The sequence below is a fragment of the Tribolium madens genome, unplaced genomic scaffold, assembly GCF_015345945.1.
Source record: "Tribolium madens isolate multiple individuals breed KSU strain unplaced genomic scaffold, Tmad_KSU_1.1 Scaffold_1;HRSCAF=32;Tcas5.2_LG8, whole genome shotgun sequence".
Taxonomy (NCBI): domain Eukaryota; kingdom Metazoa; phylum Arthropoda; class Insecta; order Coleoptera; family Tenebrionidae; genus Tribolium; species Tribolium madens.
In genome coordinates, this window is record NW_025400984.1 from 6462533 (window position 1) to 6475156 (window position 12624).

The following is a 12624-nucleotide window of genomic DNA, read 5'->3' on the forward strand; positions in this document are numbered from 1 at the left end:
AGGTTGTCCTGGTTGGTTGGGATATCCTGGTTGTTGTGGTTGTCCTGGCTGTCCTGTTTGTCCCGGCTGCCCTGGTTGACCAGGTTGTCCTGGTTGATTTGCATTTGCACATTTACCGTTTACTGTCCACGCATGGTTACAAGATAAAATGGTTTGATCCCAAACAGTTCCTGGGCCACAAGTGTACTCATATTTTTGTAAACCACCTTGGCCATTGCCGACACATCTGTAGAATTTTAAACAGTCATTTTCATCACCGACAAAACCTTCTTTTGCACAATCATTTCCACTTAATTGTCCTTGCTGTCCTTGTTCACTTGGTTGTCCTGGCTGTCCAGGTTGCCCTGCTTGACCCGATTGCTCTGGTTGATTAGGTTGTCCTGGTTGATTGGGATACCCCGGTTGTTGTGGTTGACCAGGCTGTCCTGGTTGACCTGGTTGATTGGGATATCCTGGTTGCTGTGGTTGTCCTTGTTGTCCTGTATGACCAGGTTGTCCTGGTTGGTTAGGATACCCCGGTTTTTGTGGTTGTCCCGACTGACCTGGTTGGCCAGGTTGTCCTGGTTGACCTGGTTGATTGGGATATCCCGGTTGTTGTGGTTGTCCCTGCTGGCTTGGCTGACCAGGTTGTCCTGGTTGATTGGGATAGCCTGGTTGTTGTGTTTGACCGGGCTGTCCTGGTTGACCAGGCTGTCCTGGTTGACCTGGTTGATTGGGATATCCAGGTTGTTGTTGTTGTCCTGGTTGGCTTGGTTGAGGTTGGTTTGCATTTGCACATTTACCATTTACTGCCCACGCATGATTACAAGATAATATGGTTTGGTCCCATACGGTTCCTGGACCACAAGTGTACTCATATTTTTGTAAACCACCTTGGCCATTGCTGACACATCGGTAAAATTTAGAACAGTCTTTTTCATCACCAACAAAACCTTCTTTTGCACAATTTGTTCCACTTATTTGTCCTTGTTGACCAGGAATTTGTTGCTCTGTATGGCCTGATTGACCAGGTTGAATTGGCTGGCTAGATTGTCCAGGTTGTTGTGGTTTCTCTGGTTGTCCTGGGTATCCAGGTTGTTGTGGTTGACCTGGCTGTGCTGGGTGACCTGGTTGACCAGGTTGTCCTGGTTGGTTGGGATATCCTGGTTGTTGTGGTTGTCCCGGCTGTCCTGGTTGACCGGGCTGTCCTGGTTGGTTGGGATACCCTGGTTGTTGTGTTTGTCCTTGTTGCCCTGGTTGGCCAGGCTGTCCGGGATGACCAGTTTGCTGAGGCTGACTTGGTTTTCCTTGTTGTCCGGAATCAGATGTGGAGCATTTTCCACTTACAGCTGAAGGATAATTACAAGACAATATCTTTTCATCCCAAACTGTTCCTTCACCACAGGTAAATTCATATTTAGTAAAACTATTTTTGCCATCATTTACACATCTATAGAACTTTTTACAGTCATTATCATCTTTTACAAAACCTTCAGATACGCATTTGTTATTGGCAATTTGACCTTGTTGAACCTGTTGATTTGATTGATTATTTCCTTGTTGGCTTGAACCTTGCTGATTTGTGCCTTGTTGACTAGAACCTTGTTGACTTGTTCCTTGTTGGTTTTGTTGACTAGATGAACTGCTTCCTTGTTGATTTTGTTGATTAGATTGATTATTGCCTTGTTGAGTGGAAGAACTACCACCTTGTTGATTGTGTTGATTGGAAGAACTACTTCCTTGTTGATTTGAAGTGCTTCCGTTTTGTTGATTTGACGTACTACCGGTTTGTTGGTTTTGTTGATTGGAAGAGCTGCTGCCTTGCTGGTTTGAAGAACTACCACCATGTTGTTGGTTTTGTTGATTCCAAGAATTATTTCCTTGTTGATTTTGATTTTGCTGACTGGATGATGTACTGCCTTGTTGATTAGAACTACTCCCTTGTTGATTCCAAGAATTATTTCCTTGTTGATTTTGGTTTTGTTGACTGGACGATGTACCACCTTGTTGATTAGAAAAACTGCCTCCTTGTTGATTCCAAGAATTATTTCCTTGTTGATTTTGATTTTGTTGATTGGACAATGTAGTGCCTTGCTGAGTGGAAGAGCTACCCCCTTGTTGATTCCAAGAATTGTTTCCTTGATTTTGTTGGCTGGACTGATTAGAAGAACTGCCCCCTTGTTGATTCCATGAATTACTACCTTGTTGATTTTGGTTGTGTTGACTGGATGATGAACTGCCCCCTTGTTGATTTTGGTGTTGTTGGCTGGATGATGAACTTCCACCTTGTTGATTTTGATTTTGTTGACTGGATGATGAACTGCCACCTTGATGATTTTGGTTTTGTTGGCTGGATGATGAACTGCCTCCTTGTTGATTGGAGGAACTGCTTCCTTGATTTTGTTGATTTGAGCTACTGCTTTGACTGTTCGAACTTCCTTGTTGACTGGAAGAGCTACCACTTTGTTGACCAGACGAGCTGCCACTTTGTTGTTGATTGGAAGAACCATTAGTTTGTTGATTTTGGCTGCCTGAAGAGCTTCCTTGTTGATGTGAGCCTTGTTGATTGAAATTAGTACTTGATGAACTTCCTTGTTGCTGATTTGAACTACCGTTTGACGAGCTGCCTCCTTGTTGGTTCCAACTGCCGCTCGATGAACTTCCTTGTTGGCTAGAACTACTTTGATTGGAATTATTACTACTTCCTTGTTGACTTTGCTGATTTGACGAGCCACTCTGTTGACTATTTGAACTGCTTCCCTGTTGACCTGAGGAAGCAGCATTTTGTTGATTTTGCCAAGAACTGGTACTTGACATAGTAGAGGAAGACGACGAAGAACTAGATTGATTCCAGGAACTACTCGAACTGCTACTGCTACTACTACTGCTATTGCTACTACTACTCATAGAAGACTGACTACTGCTAGATTGGTTATAGTTTTGGGCTACATAATCACTCTGTGGAGGCAGTGCGGAAAAACTTTGACTAGTACCTTCCGAACAGTCACTTCTCTGAGCTGCCCATGGATAATTACAAGACACAGCTACTGGATCCCAAACAGTTCCAGTACCGCAATTAAATTCATGCTGGATATAACCATTGCGTCCATTACTGACACAACGGTAAAATTTCGAACAGTTTCTGCTATAGCCCAAGAAGCCTTCTTGCATACATTTGTCACCAACTTGACTAGAAATTGTTGCGGGAGTCGAATCTGATTGGGTTGTCCATGGTGGTAACGAAGTTGTGGTTGAAGGTGGAGGATTCTGAACGTTTCCAAAATCACCATCAATGCCATTTCCTCCACACTCTTCCCTATTACTGGCATACGGGTAATTGCAAGTACTTATAGCCGGATCAAAAACAGTCCCTTCACCACACTCAAACTGAATCGGCGCTAGATTATTAGGAGTGCCAACACATCGGTAGAAAATTCGGCAGTTTTGAGGATCGGCATGAAACCCTTCACTGGGACATCTGAAGTTCGATTTATATTGAGTTTGGCGTGCTTCTCTTGATAACTCTCGAACAGAGTGAGCTATAAATAAACAAACGAAATCAATGAAGCGATTTAAAAACCAGTTGCATATAATTAAGAGGTTTTTGACCAGGGCCCTCGCTTACTTCATTATCACACTTATCCTAATGAAATATTTTAGCAAGGCATAGTAAACCCGATAATTTTTCTTTGGAATAAAGAGATAACGAAAAGTTTGTACATGGCTGCAAGCAGATGTAGTTGCATGTTTGTTCGTCACCGGGCTCTATAAATTACAACGCAAACAACGAGTTCTGGTCTATGCTAGCTGTCCCATTGTAGCTGTGCACGAGTATGAGTTATGGAAAATCGTTGTCGTATTTATGACCTCCGAACAGAATCCAATACAAAACCATGTAAATATGTAAATCGTGAACATTAGCTTGGTGTAAATCGTTCATTTAATTAAAGATAAGTTGTGATAAATCACCACGACTCATTACATATTTCACGTTTATTTCTTGTTTAAATTTGCGATTTTGTGTGCTTTTGCGAATTATCGCCATCCTCATGTCCCGTTATGGGTTTCCCGACCGGCCGACAGCAGCAGCAACATTAAGGATTCCAGTATCAAGGATAATGGTTTCTACTATTTATAGGAATATCTCAAATGCGATTGTAAGTGCCGAGACGCAACAAAAAGAGGATCTAGCGACAAGCAAAAGCTTTTCGTCGCGTTTAATTAATTCGAATCTTGATTGTACATGAAAGGCTTTATTATTTAGACACGCCCAAGCGTGTGATTAATGGATGTGTTTCAATTGTTTTGGGATAAATTACCATCCTTCAATTTTGAAAGGTTTAGATTAGACGTTTTTTTTTCGAAAGGTTGCGTTTATGAATGGTTCAATAGACTTCATTGTACAGCCTTACCAAGGTTACGCTTACGGTGTGTTAGACAAGTTTGTTATGATAGTGTCTAGTTTAAATTAATATCTTTCTAAGCGAGTTGTTCGACAAGATCTATTAATAGATATTGTTGTCTTTGATCATTGTTCTTTTAATCTGGTGCAGGCAAGGAAAATGGTGTGTCATCTCGGTAGCACCATGACATTCAGAAATATATTTCATAATCGAATATCAATGTGTAAAACCATAATTTTTTTCAACAAATTTTTGTATATTTTTGTGAGGATCATAAACATGCTTGACGTTTTAACAATGTACATTTTGGTAATAGCCTGAAGACGGTTTTATTCCAACATGCGACTATTAGCTATTTTATTACGATTTTTACGAAGAGATGATAGGGTAATTGCAGATAAAAAAATTGATTAGCATAACAATTACTACCGAAGGTAGGTATTTCTTACACGAAATATCTGTCAGAGAAGATTATAATGTTTCATTACCTGTATTTCAAGACAGTTAAAAATCTTGTTTTCGACTTTTGTTTCTTTAGCACAGCTTCTTCGTGTCAGATTCAGTAGATGGATAAGCATTATAGGACTATTATTAACATTCATTATTTTGTTTCGTGAATTTATGATGAACCTACTTGTTTTTGTTTTGTAATTAATTATTCGTCAGTTTCGAAAATAAAATTAATTGCTGTATCATATTTTAGCTTATCAGAGTTTAATTGCAGTTGCTTTGTATTTGTGATATTGCCTACTAAATGTTTGGAAGATGTTGTAACATTAGTTTTGCTTAAAAAAAATTATAAATATTTTTGTCCCGATATTCTACATACAAATAATTATTGAAAGTGAAAGTTTCAAAGATAATTGAAATATTTTCAATTACACAGGTTTCCTAGCTAAGAACACTTATTTTTTTCATGAATTATTAATGTACATATAGAAATTGATTCTTTGAATTTTAGACCTGTAATCTTGCTATTTAAAAAAAATATTATTAAAAAGATTTAAAGAAAATATATGTATTTAAACCAAAAAGTTTACATTGGAAAATTCCAAAATCGTAAATCTAAGAGAAATGAAAGCTTTCAGAAAGCTCGACTTAAACAAAGTTTTTATTAATTTTTTCATGAAAAATATTTTATAATGTGTTATTTTTGGCACATCATTAATATGAAAATTTGCATTGCAATACCATTTTAGGTCCCGTTATAGCCGTAAAAACCGGCCCTAAATAATAAAAATAATTTATTAGCGGTGACACTTGGTAACTGCAAACATTTACAGTTTAATCATAAAAAAATAACTGTATTTTATTAGAAAAATATGTAAACAAAAAACAAATTAATTAATCCAATTTACGCAATTTTATTTAATTATTAATACATAATCGATGGAATTCTTACAATAATCATCCATCATGCACGTTATTAATTGATTCAGCGCTGTAGACGCCGTTTCTTATGTTAATTATTTTATAATAAAGTGTGTAGACGAAAACGATAAAATAAAAACAACCGTTTTAGATATATAAATTGATTTATCTTATGTTGCAAGAAAAATACCTTGAAGCAGTGACACCGACGCCAGACACAAGACCAACGTCCACAAAGTCTTCATTGTTCTTGAGAATCCCCTAATTGGAACTCGTTCGGATCATCTGAAACACAATTACAGCAGCAATTACAAAGCGTGTATGTTACTCGTGTCGAAAATGATGAGTCGATGAACTCTGATGGCAAAACAAGTTCCATTTTTCCAAGTTCTGAAAAATCCGCGTTAATTAACAGCTCGTTCCTGCCGTTAATCCAGCCGTTCTAATGAATTGTTACATTTTTGACGTAATGCGATTACTCCCCGATCATTTCTTAATACTTCGATCTTGTTATTAAAAGCTCCATTGCAAATTTCTTTTATTTCTCGCGAACGGGTTTTCGAGTGATTAATTTCCGTACCATGATGGTACAGAATCGACAATCGTGTGGTAAACAAGCCATAATTTCGCTCTAACCCAAAATACGTTTGGTGAATTTTAAAACGAGATTAAGATCGGCATTGGCCTCTCCATCGACCGCTATTTGAAGACCTGACTTTAAATATTCAAATATGCGAATCTTTTTTATGGGAACAATTATATGGCACACCCCGGTAACTGTTACCATTATTTGCGTCATTGCGCATTTTTTGCGGCTAAGCTCGGAAAATGCGGGTCAAGAAAATATGTAATAGCCAATGGCACTGCTTTTTTTCTTTTTACAAAAATATTGTAACAAAATGTCTTAATTGGGATAGAAATTGAAAGTATTTTTTTTGAAATTGATTTGACTGAATTTGGTTTAATTTAAATTTATTTATGCAAAATGTAGTTTATTATGCAATTTTTCAAATTAACTTATTAGGTGTGAATAATGAGAATGATTAATGGCACTTTATAAACAACACTTTAGCCGTGTAATGCGTATCATTAAGAATTTCAAAAAACGTTAATAGATGAGGTACAAAGTAGAGAGATGAAATAACAATCAAAATATAATAAAAAAATTCAAGTGGTTTATAATTATCTGAAATTAAAATAAATCTGCCGAAATCACAATTAAAAAACGTGACGTCCTGCATTTTTTCAATGGCCTTGGGTTGTAATAAAAATATAAATGACGGCAAATCCGACAACCCCCAATTTGGACTTGGACCCTCAGTGCCCGAAGGGTAACCATCAAGGCTAGACAAAAAATCGATTATTTAATTAAATTCAAGCAGTGTTGCCGGCTTTGCTCATATTTATTGGACAATTTTTCGTCTAATTGGCCTCGAGACTAGTCCGGCCTGCCGCATTTTCCAAACAATACCAACGCGAAGATTTAAGATCTAGTTTTTTGCCATCGAAGCTGTTCTACCAGTACGTCGAGAAAAATGTGCCCATAGACAATTACGGTTTGAGATAAAAACAAACTCAAGCACGGATCAAGTTCTCTTAATCCGCTTGTAAATCATCCGTAAATCCCTAATTGAATTTTAGCATCGCGCTGAAAAAACCTGCCGCGGTTTTGCAATTAATTTGAATGAGCTTAAAGAATTAGATAAGAGGGCGTAATCAAAAGGTGATTTTATTGGACGAGTTTGCGGTTTACAAGGAAGGCGCCGGCCTTCAGATGCATCTTTGGGTTCGTTTAACTCGAGTGACTAACATTTGGCGAATTTTACACAAATTTAAATAAAAACGGAAGATCTTTGTACAACCTGTGGTGACGTCCTTGCAACGGTTTCAGTAATGCTAACTGCAAGTTATGAATACGAAAATATACAGAAGAGGCGTCCTGCCATCAGAATTTTTGAACGATGATGCGGAAGTTTTACGCTCAAAATAGACAAATGAGATTTTAATGATGTTATGCCAAAATCATAAGCCTAACAAGATTTAAACTCTAAAAAAGCTAACTCTTCTGAAAAAATAATAAAATAAATTGCGTGTTTACCTAACAGCAAATTCAGGCTTTAACTTTTCTTGACATAAAATGAGAAACTTTGAATTAGTAAAATAAAAATAATCGTTATGAAAAAATCAGATTTGAATAGCAGCAGCACAAAATTAAAAAAAAATAAACCATCAAGCTTTATTATACCTTTTTTTGAAAAATTAAATGGACATTTACAATTAAGTATGTTCACTTAATTATCCTGCAGGATATCTACGTGAATTTTGTACTTGAAATATTTTTCCCAGAATTAATCTACTTAACAATATTTTGAAATAGTCCCTGGTTCTAAAAATTTTTGTGAAATAAAAATGTACAAAAAACAAAATATACCTTTTTTAAATCTGATGCTTTTTTACTTTCAAAAGCAGTATAAAAAACACTTTTCTACAGTGAAAATTAATTTTTTTGTACTCAAAAGAGTGCTTTTATCAACTAATTTCAGAAGATAAAGTGGTCTTTTATCGTCTAGTGAAATAAAGTAATTTTTATCTATTATTTATATTTTATCAACTAATTTCAGTAGATAAAGTAGTCTTTTATCGTCTTGTGAAATAAAGTAATTTTTATCTACTGTTTATATTCAAGAAATTCTGGTAGGTGAGTACAAAATCTACTCGTGAAAAAAGTGCACTCGTGACTTCGTCACTCGTAAACTTAACCTTTTCACTCGTAGATAAACAATTTCTTTATCGTCTTGTATAATAAATAACTAATTTTATTACACCCTTGTAAAAATTAAAATTTTTGTAAAAAATGAGAATGTGTTAAGAAATTTTCTGTACAATTATCCTGTTTCATTTTTCAAAGTAGTAAGTGAAGCAATAGTAGATAAGACAAGAAACAAAAGTTAAAAAAATAAATAAAATGATGAGCTTACCTCCTGGAAAGCGATGATTTTCGGTGGCGCTCCTTCACAGTCCTTGTGGCTGAATTATCCTTCGGGTGGTTGTGTGTAAATCTCACACGTGCTCCAGATTCCGCGAGTTTTAAGATGTCACAGCACGTTTAGTACTCGCTTATTTCAGGTGGTCGCAATACTTATAGGCGCCCCCTCCAGATTGCCCGTGTCAGTATTCGCATTTCTGAAGATGATCACCATCGAAGATGTGTAAAAAACACACGCACACAAAGCCGGATTTATCGTCATTTAGGCTTTGATTTAATCAAATTTGCAATTCTAGAATTGAACAATAAATTCAGATTATTGATTGTAAGAAGGGGTCATCAATTCGCTTCTGACATAACGACTTCCTTTTACATGCAGAACTCGACTTGGTGTATCCCTAATTGTAAAAAATTAAATCGGGTGGCGTTTAAATCACCATTATTAAGATGCATGGAGAAGTCACTTAACCATCACCTGCATAAGCGCTACTTAATGAGACGCCACGGCAACAATTGAATATGATTGTTTTGTTATGTTTAAGTGTAATTACAGTGCTTGGTTTGATAACTTAATTCTGGTTATTTCACACACGAGAGAATAAATCAAAATCCAGTTTTTTGCTGAAAATTCGATTTTCTTCTAGCTGATATGCAAATCCACTGCTTGGATCACCAGTACAGTTACTAAATTTACATTTAAATGATTTTCGGTCATCTGAAATTCTTTTTTTACTAAACTAGGTATAAGTTTACTTTCTTATTTCGTCCTCATTATAAATGCAGACGAGCATCGATATGTATATGGTTGTAATAAGTATGGTTGCATGAAAGTAAAACGTGTTGAGCTCCTTGGCCACAAGGGGGGCCGATTGGATACGGCGCTGGCTTGGGGTCATTAAAAAAAGTCGATTTGTGAGGTATGAACTTGAGCAAAGAATTTTCGCGTCACATTTTATCTTGTCAGTCAAGAGGGCTTTATATAAGAGTTGTTTATGTTCATATAAATTGAATCAAGGGACAAGCGAAACAGAATTACAAACATCAGAGATTTTGGTGGTGATGTAAGTGCACAAATTAATTTAATAATTAGTTATTTGTTTATAAATAAAAACAGTGATGACAGTGTAGCACAGGAATTTTTCGTAGATTTTGAATTTGTAAACTCATGGAATCAAATGATTTTGTTAGTGACGAAATGAATTACGCACGATTTAATTGCGTAATCACCAAATTAAGTATTTAGAGTTGAACAATTGATATGTGGACTCTTACTTCTTTCTATCTCTAGATCAAGATTATGGATTTCACCATGTCATGGTTCTCAAATCTGTTATAACAGGGGTCCAACTTGTAATTAATAATTACGGCCAAATCATTTGTCAACGCTTGTCAGACGAAAACTGAAACGAGCTTTAATATGAAAAAGAAGGGTTAATAAAAAGAAAACAATTACTAGGACTTGACTTCTAAAATATACTGCGAGCTGCTTAATAGCAATTTCACTAACGACAGCGCTAGTGTTAAAAACTCTTTGCTCTTATCACATTTTTTATTTAACAGATTTTTAAATTTTTAGAAATTTTCAGCATTTTGTTTTTTTTTAGTGCAAATGTACACACTAATAAATTAAATTTATAGACTTGCAAGTAAAAAGATATCATAAAAATAATGACATTAAAAAAACCAAGACCTTTTGTTTTTAATTATTTGGACTTTTGTGTGTTTAAAGAAAAACATCTATTCCAAACGTTAATCTAATGTAGCATTATTTGTGAAAATATGAGGATTAAAAAAGTCTTATGTGCACAATAGAATTGTTAAATTGATTACTAATATCATATAAATGTGATGTATTTACTTGTTTTTTATTAGATAGAGCGAATTAAAGTTTTCTAAAAAATTGGCTTTATAGTTTGCTGATAGGGTTTTTTTTACATTTTTTTTTTCAAAAATTGGATGAAAAATAAATAAGAATGCTTTTTATGATAATGCTGACATTAGGCTATGATATCTTTTATTCGTGTTTTGCTACTTTAGTTTTCTTATTCTTGGTGAGTTTTCTTGTTTTCTTTCTGAATTTTCTAATTTTTAGATAATGTGTTCCAGACTTCCAGACGTTTTTTACTGACAAATTTGTGTTCAGGTGTTTGTTAACAAACTAGAAAAACAGAAAAACATTGTTCAGTTATGAACTTGTGATAACTTTATATTATTATTATTATCATTTTTAATAGAGAGGTAGTGAAAGAATAACAATAAAATATTTCGTGTTTTATTTAATAACAAGACGTTCAGCCGTTTAACTTAAAATGTTTTACTAGAAAATTATTTTAAACTCACTTCTACAGTCTTGGTTTAGCAATCAATATACTGATTATCACTTAAAATATTGCTACAGGATTTGTAAGTTGTGCTATAAGCAGGAGTTATGCTAAGCAATTCTTGATACTATGAATACCGATTAAATTGAGAAAATGGCAAAAGTAGATGTGAATAATTTTGGGGAACAAAAACCTATATAGTACTTGTTTCAGAGTCAATGGAAAAGAATCCTAAATTGAAAAATTTACAGTTATTTAGAGATAAGCTTCATGAATAAAGGATACATTGCGATTAAATTAAATGATCTCTCGTTCCAACAACTTTTATTCTTAGTTGTTAGTTTTCTAACATTTTGTATTGCTTAGAAAAAAATTGTTTACCAGTTTCGTTGCAGTTGTAGTAGACGTAATAAGCAAATATTAGGTAGTACATGCTAATGTTGGAGCAGATTGTCAATTTTTGAAACAAGTTTCCTGTCGGCATTAAACTAAGCAAATATTTGCTCAAATAGTTGCTTGTTAATAGCCAAGCATCCATTTTATGATCACTAGGTTTAATTTTTTATACCTACAATTTTCTCAAGTGCATTTACATACTCGTACAACTAAAATACTGAAATTTTTTTTGTTTGTTTTTCTTATCGGATTCGTAATGATCCAAAATTAATTTCTTTATCCTAATATTAATCAGAAATGGGGAAACTTCAGTACAAGGAAAAGCTGAAAACATCTAATTCGGATCAGTCACCCACCTCAATGCCACTGAGGTAATTGGTAAAATCACCAGTGATGAGCACTGATTCACTATGGTTTCTCTAGAGGAACAATAAATAACAGCAAATCACCAGACCAGAATTTATTCAATTCCTGAAATTTCTAATACGTCAGAGTACTCTTGAAGTTATATATTATAATATCATAAAGATATTTATTTTATTCATATAAGTACGACGAAAAAACTCGAACAAATAGCCTGAATTTGTAAGATTTATATCAGTACACAGAACTGCAAAAATATCTTTGTTCATCCTTCCATAACACGTTTTTTGTCAGGATATGTAATTCGAGACCTGATAGAATCTAGGTTGGATAATTAAACGACTCTTGTAAAACTATTAAGCCTTTGGCACAGTCAAAACTAGTCCAACGCCTCTGTACACCTCCGTTTTTATCATAATTTAATCTATCAACAACATAATTCTCTTTTGGAAAAATGGTTTCATGAATTAACGGTCCGCAAAAAACCTAGTAAAAATATTTTAGGTGTATCAAGGTTGTGCCCTCAACCTTCGCAAACCTATGCGCTAATTGTTGCAACCACAACTCATTTTTCATTGTTTACTTTCCAAATCGGAGTTTAACCGCGTCCCAAATTTTCGCAAATTTAAACTCGTCATAAAAACGATTAAATGACTGTCTGGTAAGTAATCGATTTCCTTGATTTATGGTCGAATTAGTTTGGCAAATTGGCCACCTAAATAATTGGCAAACAAGTGTTTTTATGACTACTCGATTAGCAAACTGTATCAGATTTATAGCTAGTTGAGTCATCATCGTAAATCAG

At 34.9% G+C, this 12624-nt stretch overlaps 1 protein-coding gene across 3 annotated transcripts in view; it reads right to left on the reverse strand.

Annotated features, from left to right (window-relative positions):
• LOC123016451 (uncharacterized protein DDB_G0290685-like) overlaps positions 1–8870 on the reverse strand; it is a 13277-nt gene extending 4407 nt beyond the window's left edge. The window contains exons 1-4 of one of the 3 annotated variants that reach the window (XM_044416859.1): positions 8732–8870; positions 5944–6038; positions 2973–3518; positions 694–2747 (exon numbers count right to left, since the gene is read on the reverse strand). In XM_044416859.1, the coding sequence (XP_044272794.1) occupies positions 694–2747; positions 2973–3518; positions 5944–5998 (2655 nt within the window). In that variant the 5' untranslated portion in view covers positions 5999–6038; positions 8732–8870. Of the gene's footprint in view, positions 1–693; positions 3519–5943; positions 6039–8731 lie in introns of all 3 variants that reach the window. The other 2 variants (XM_044416860.1, XM_044416858.1) reach the window with 2 other exon arrangements.
• Between the last annotated feature and the right edge of the window lie 3754 nt (positions 8871–12624).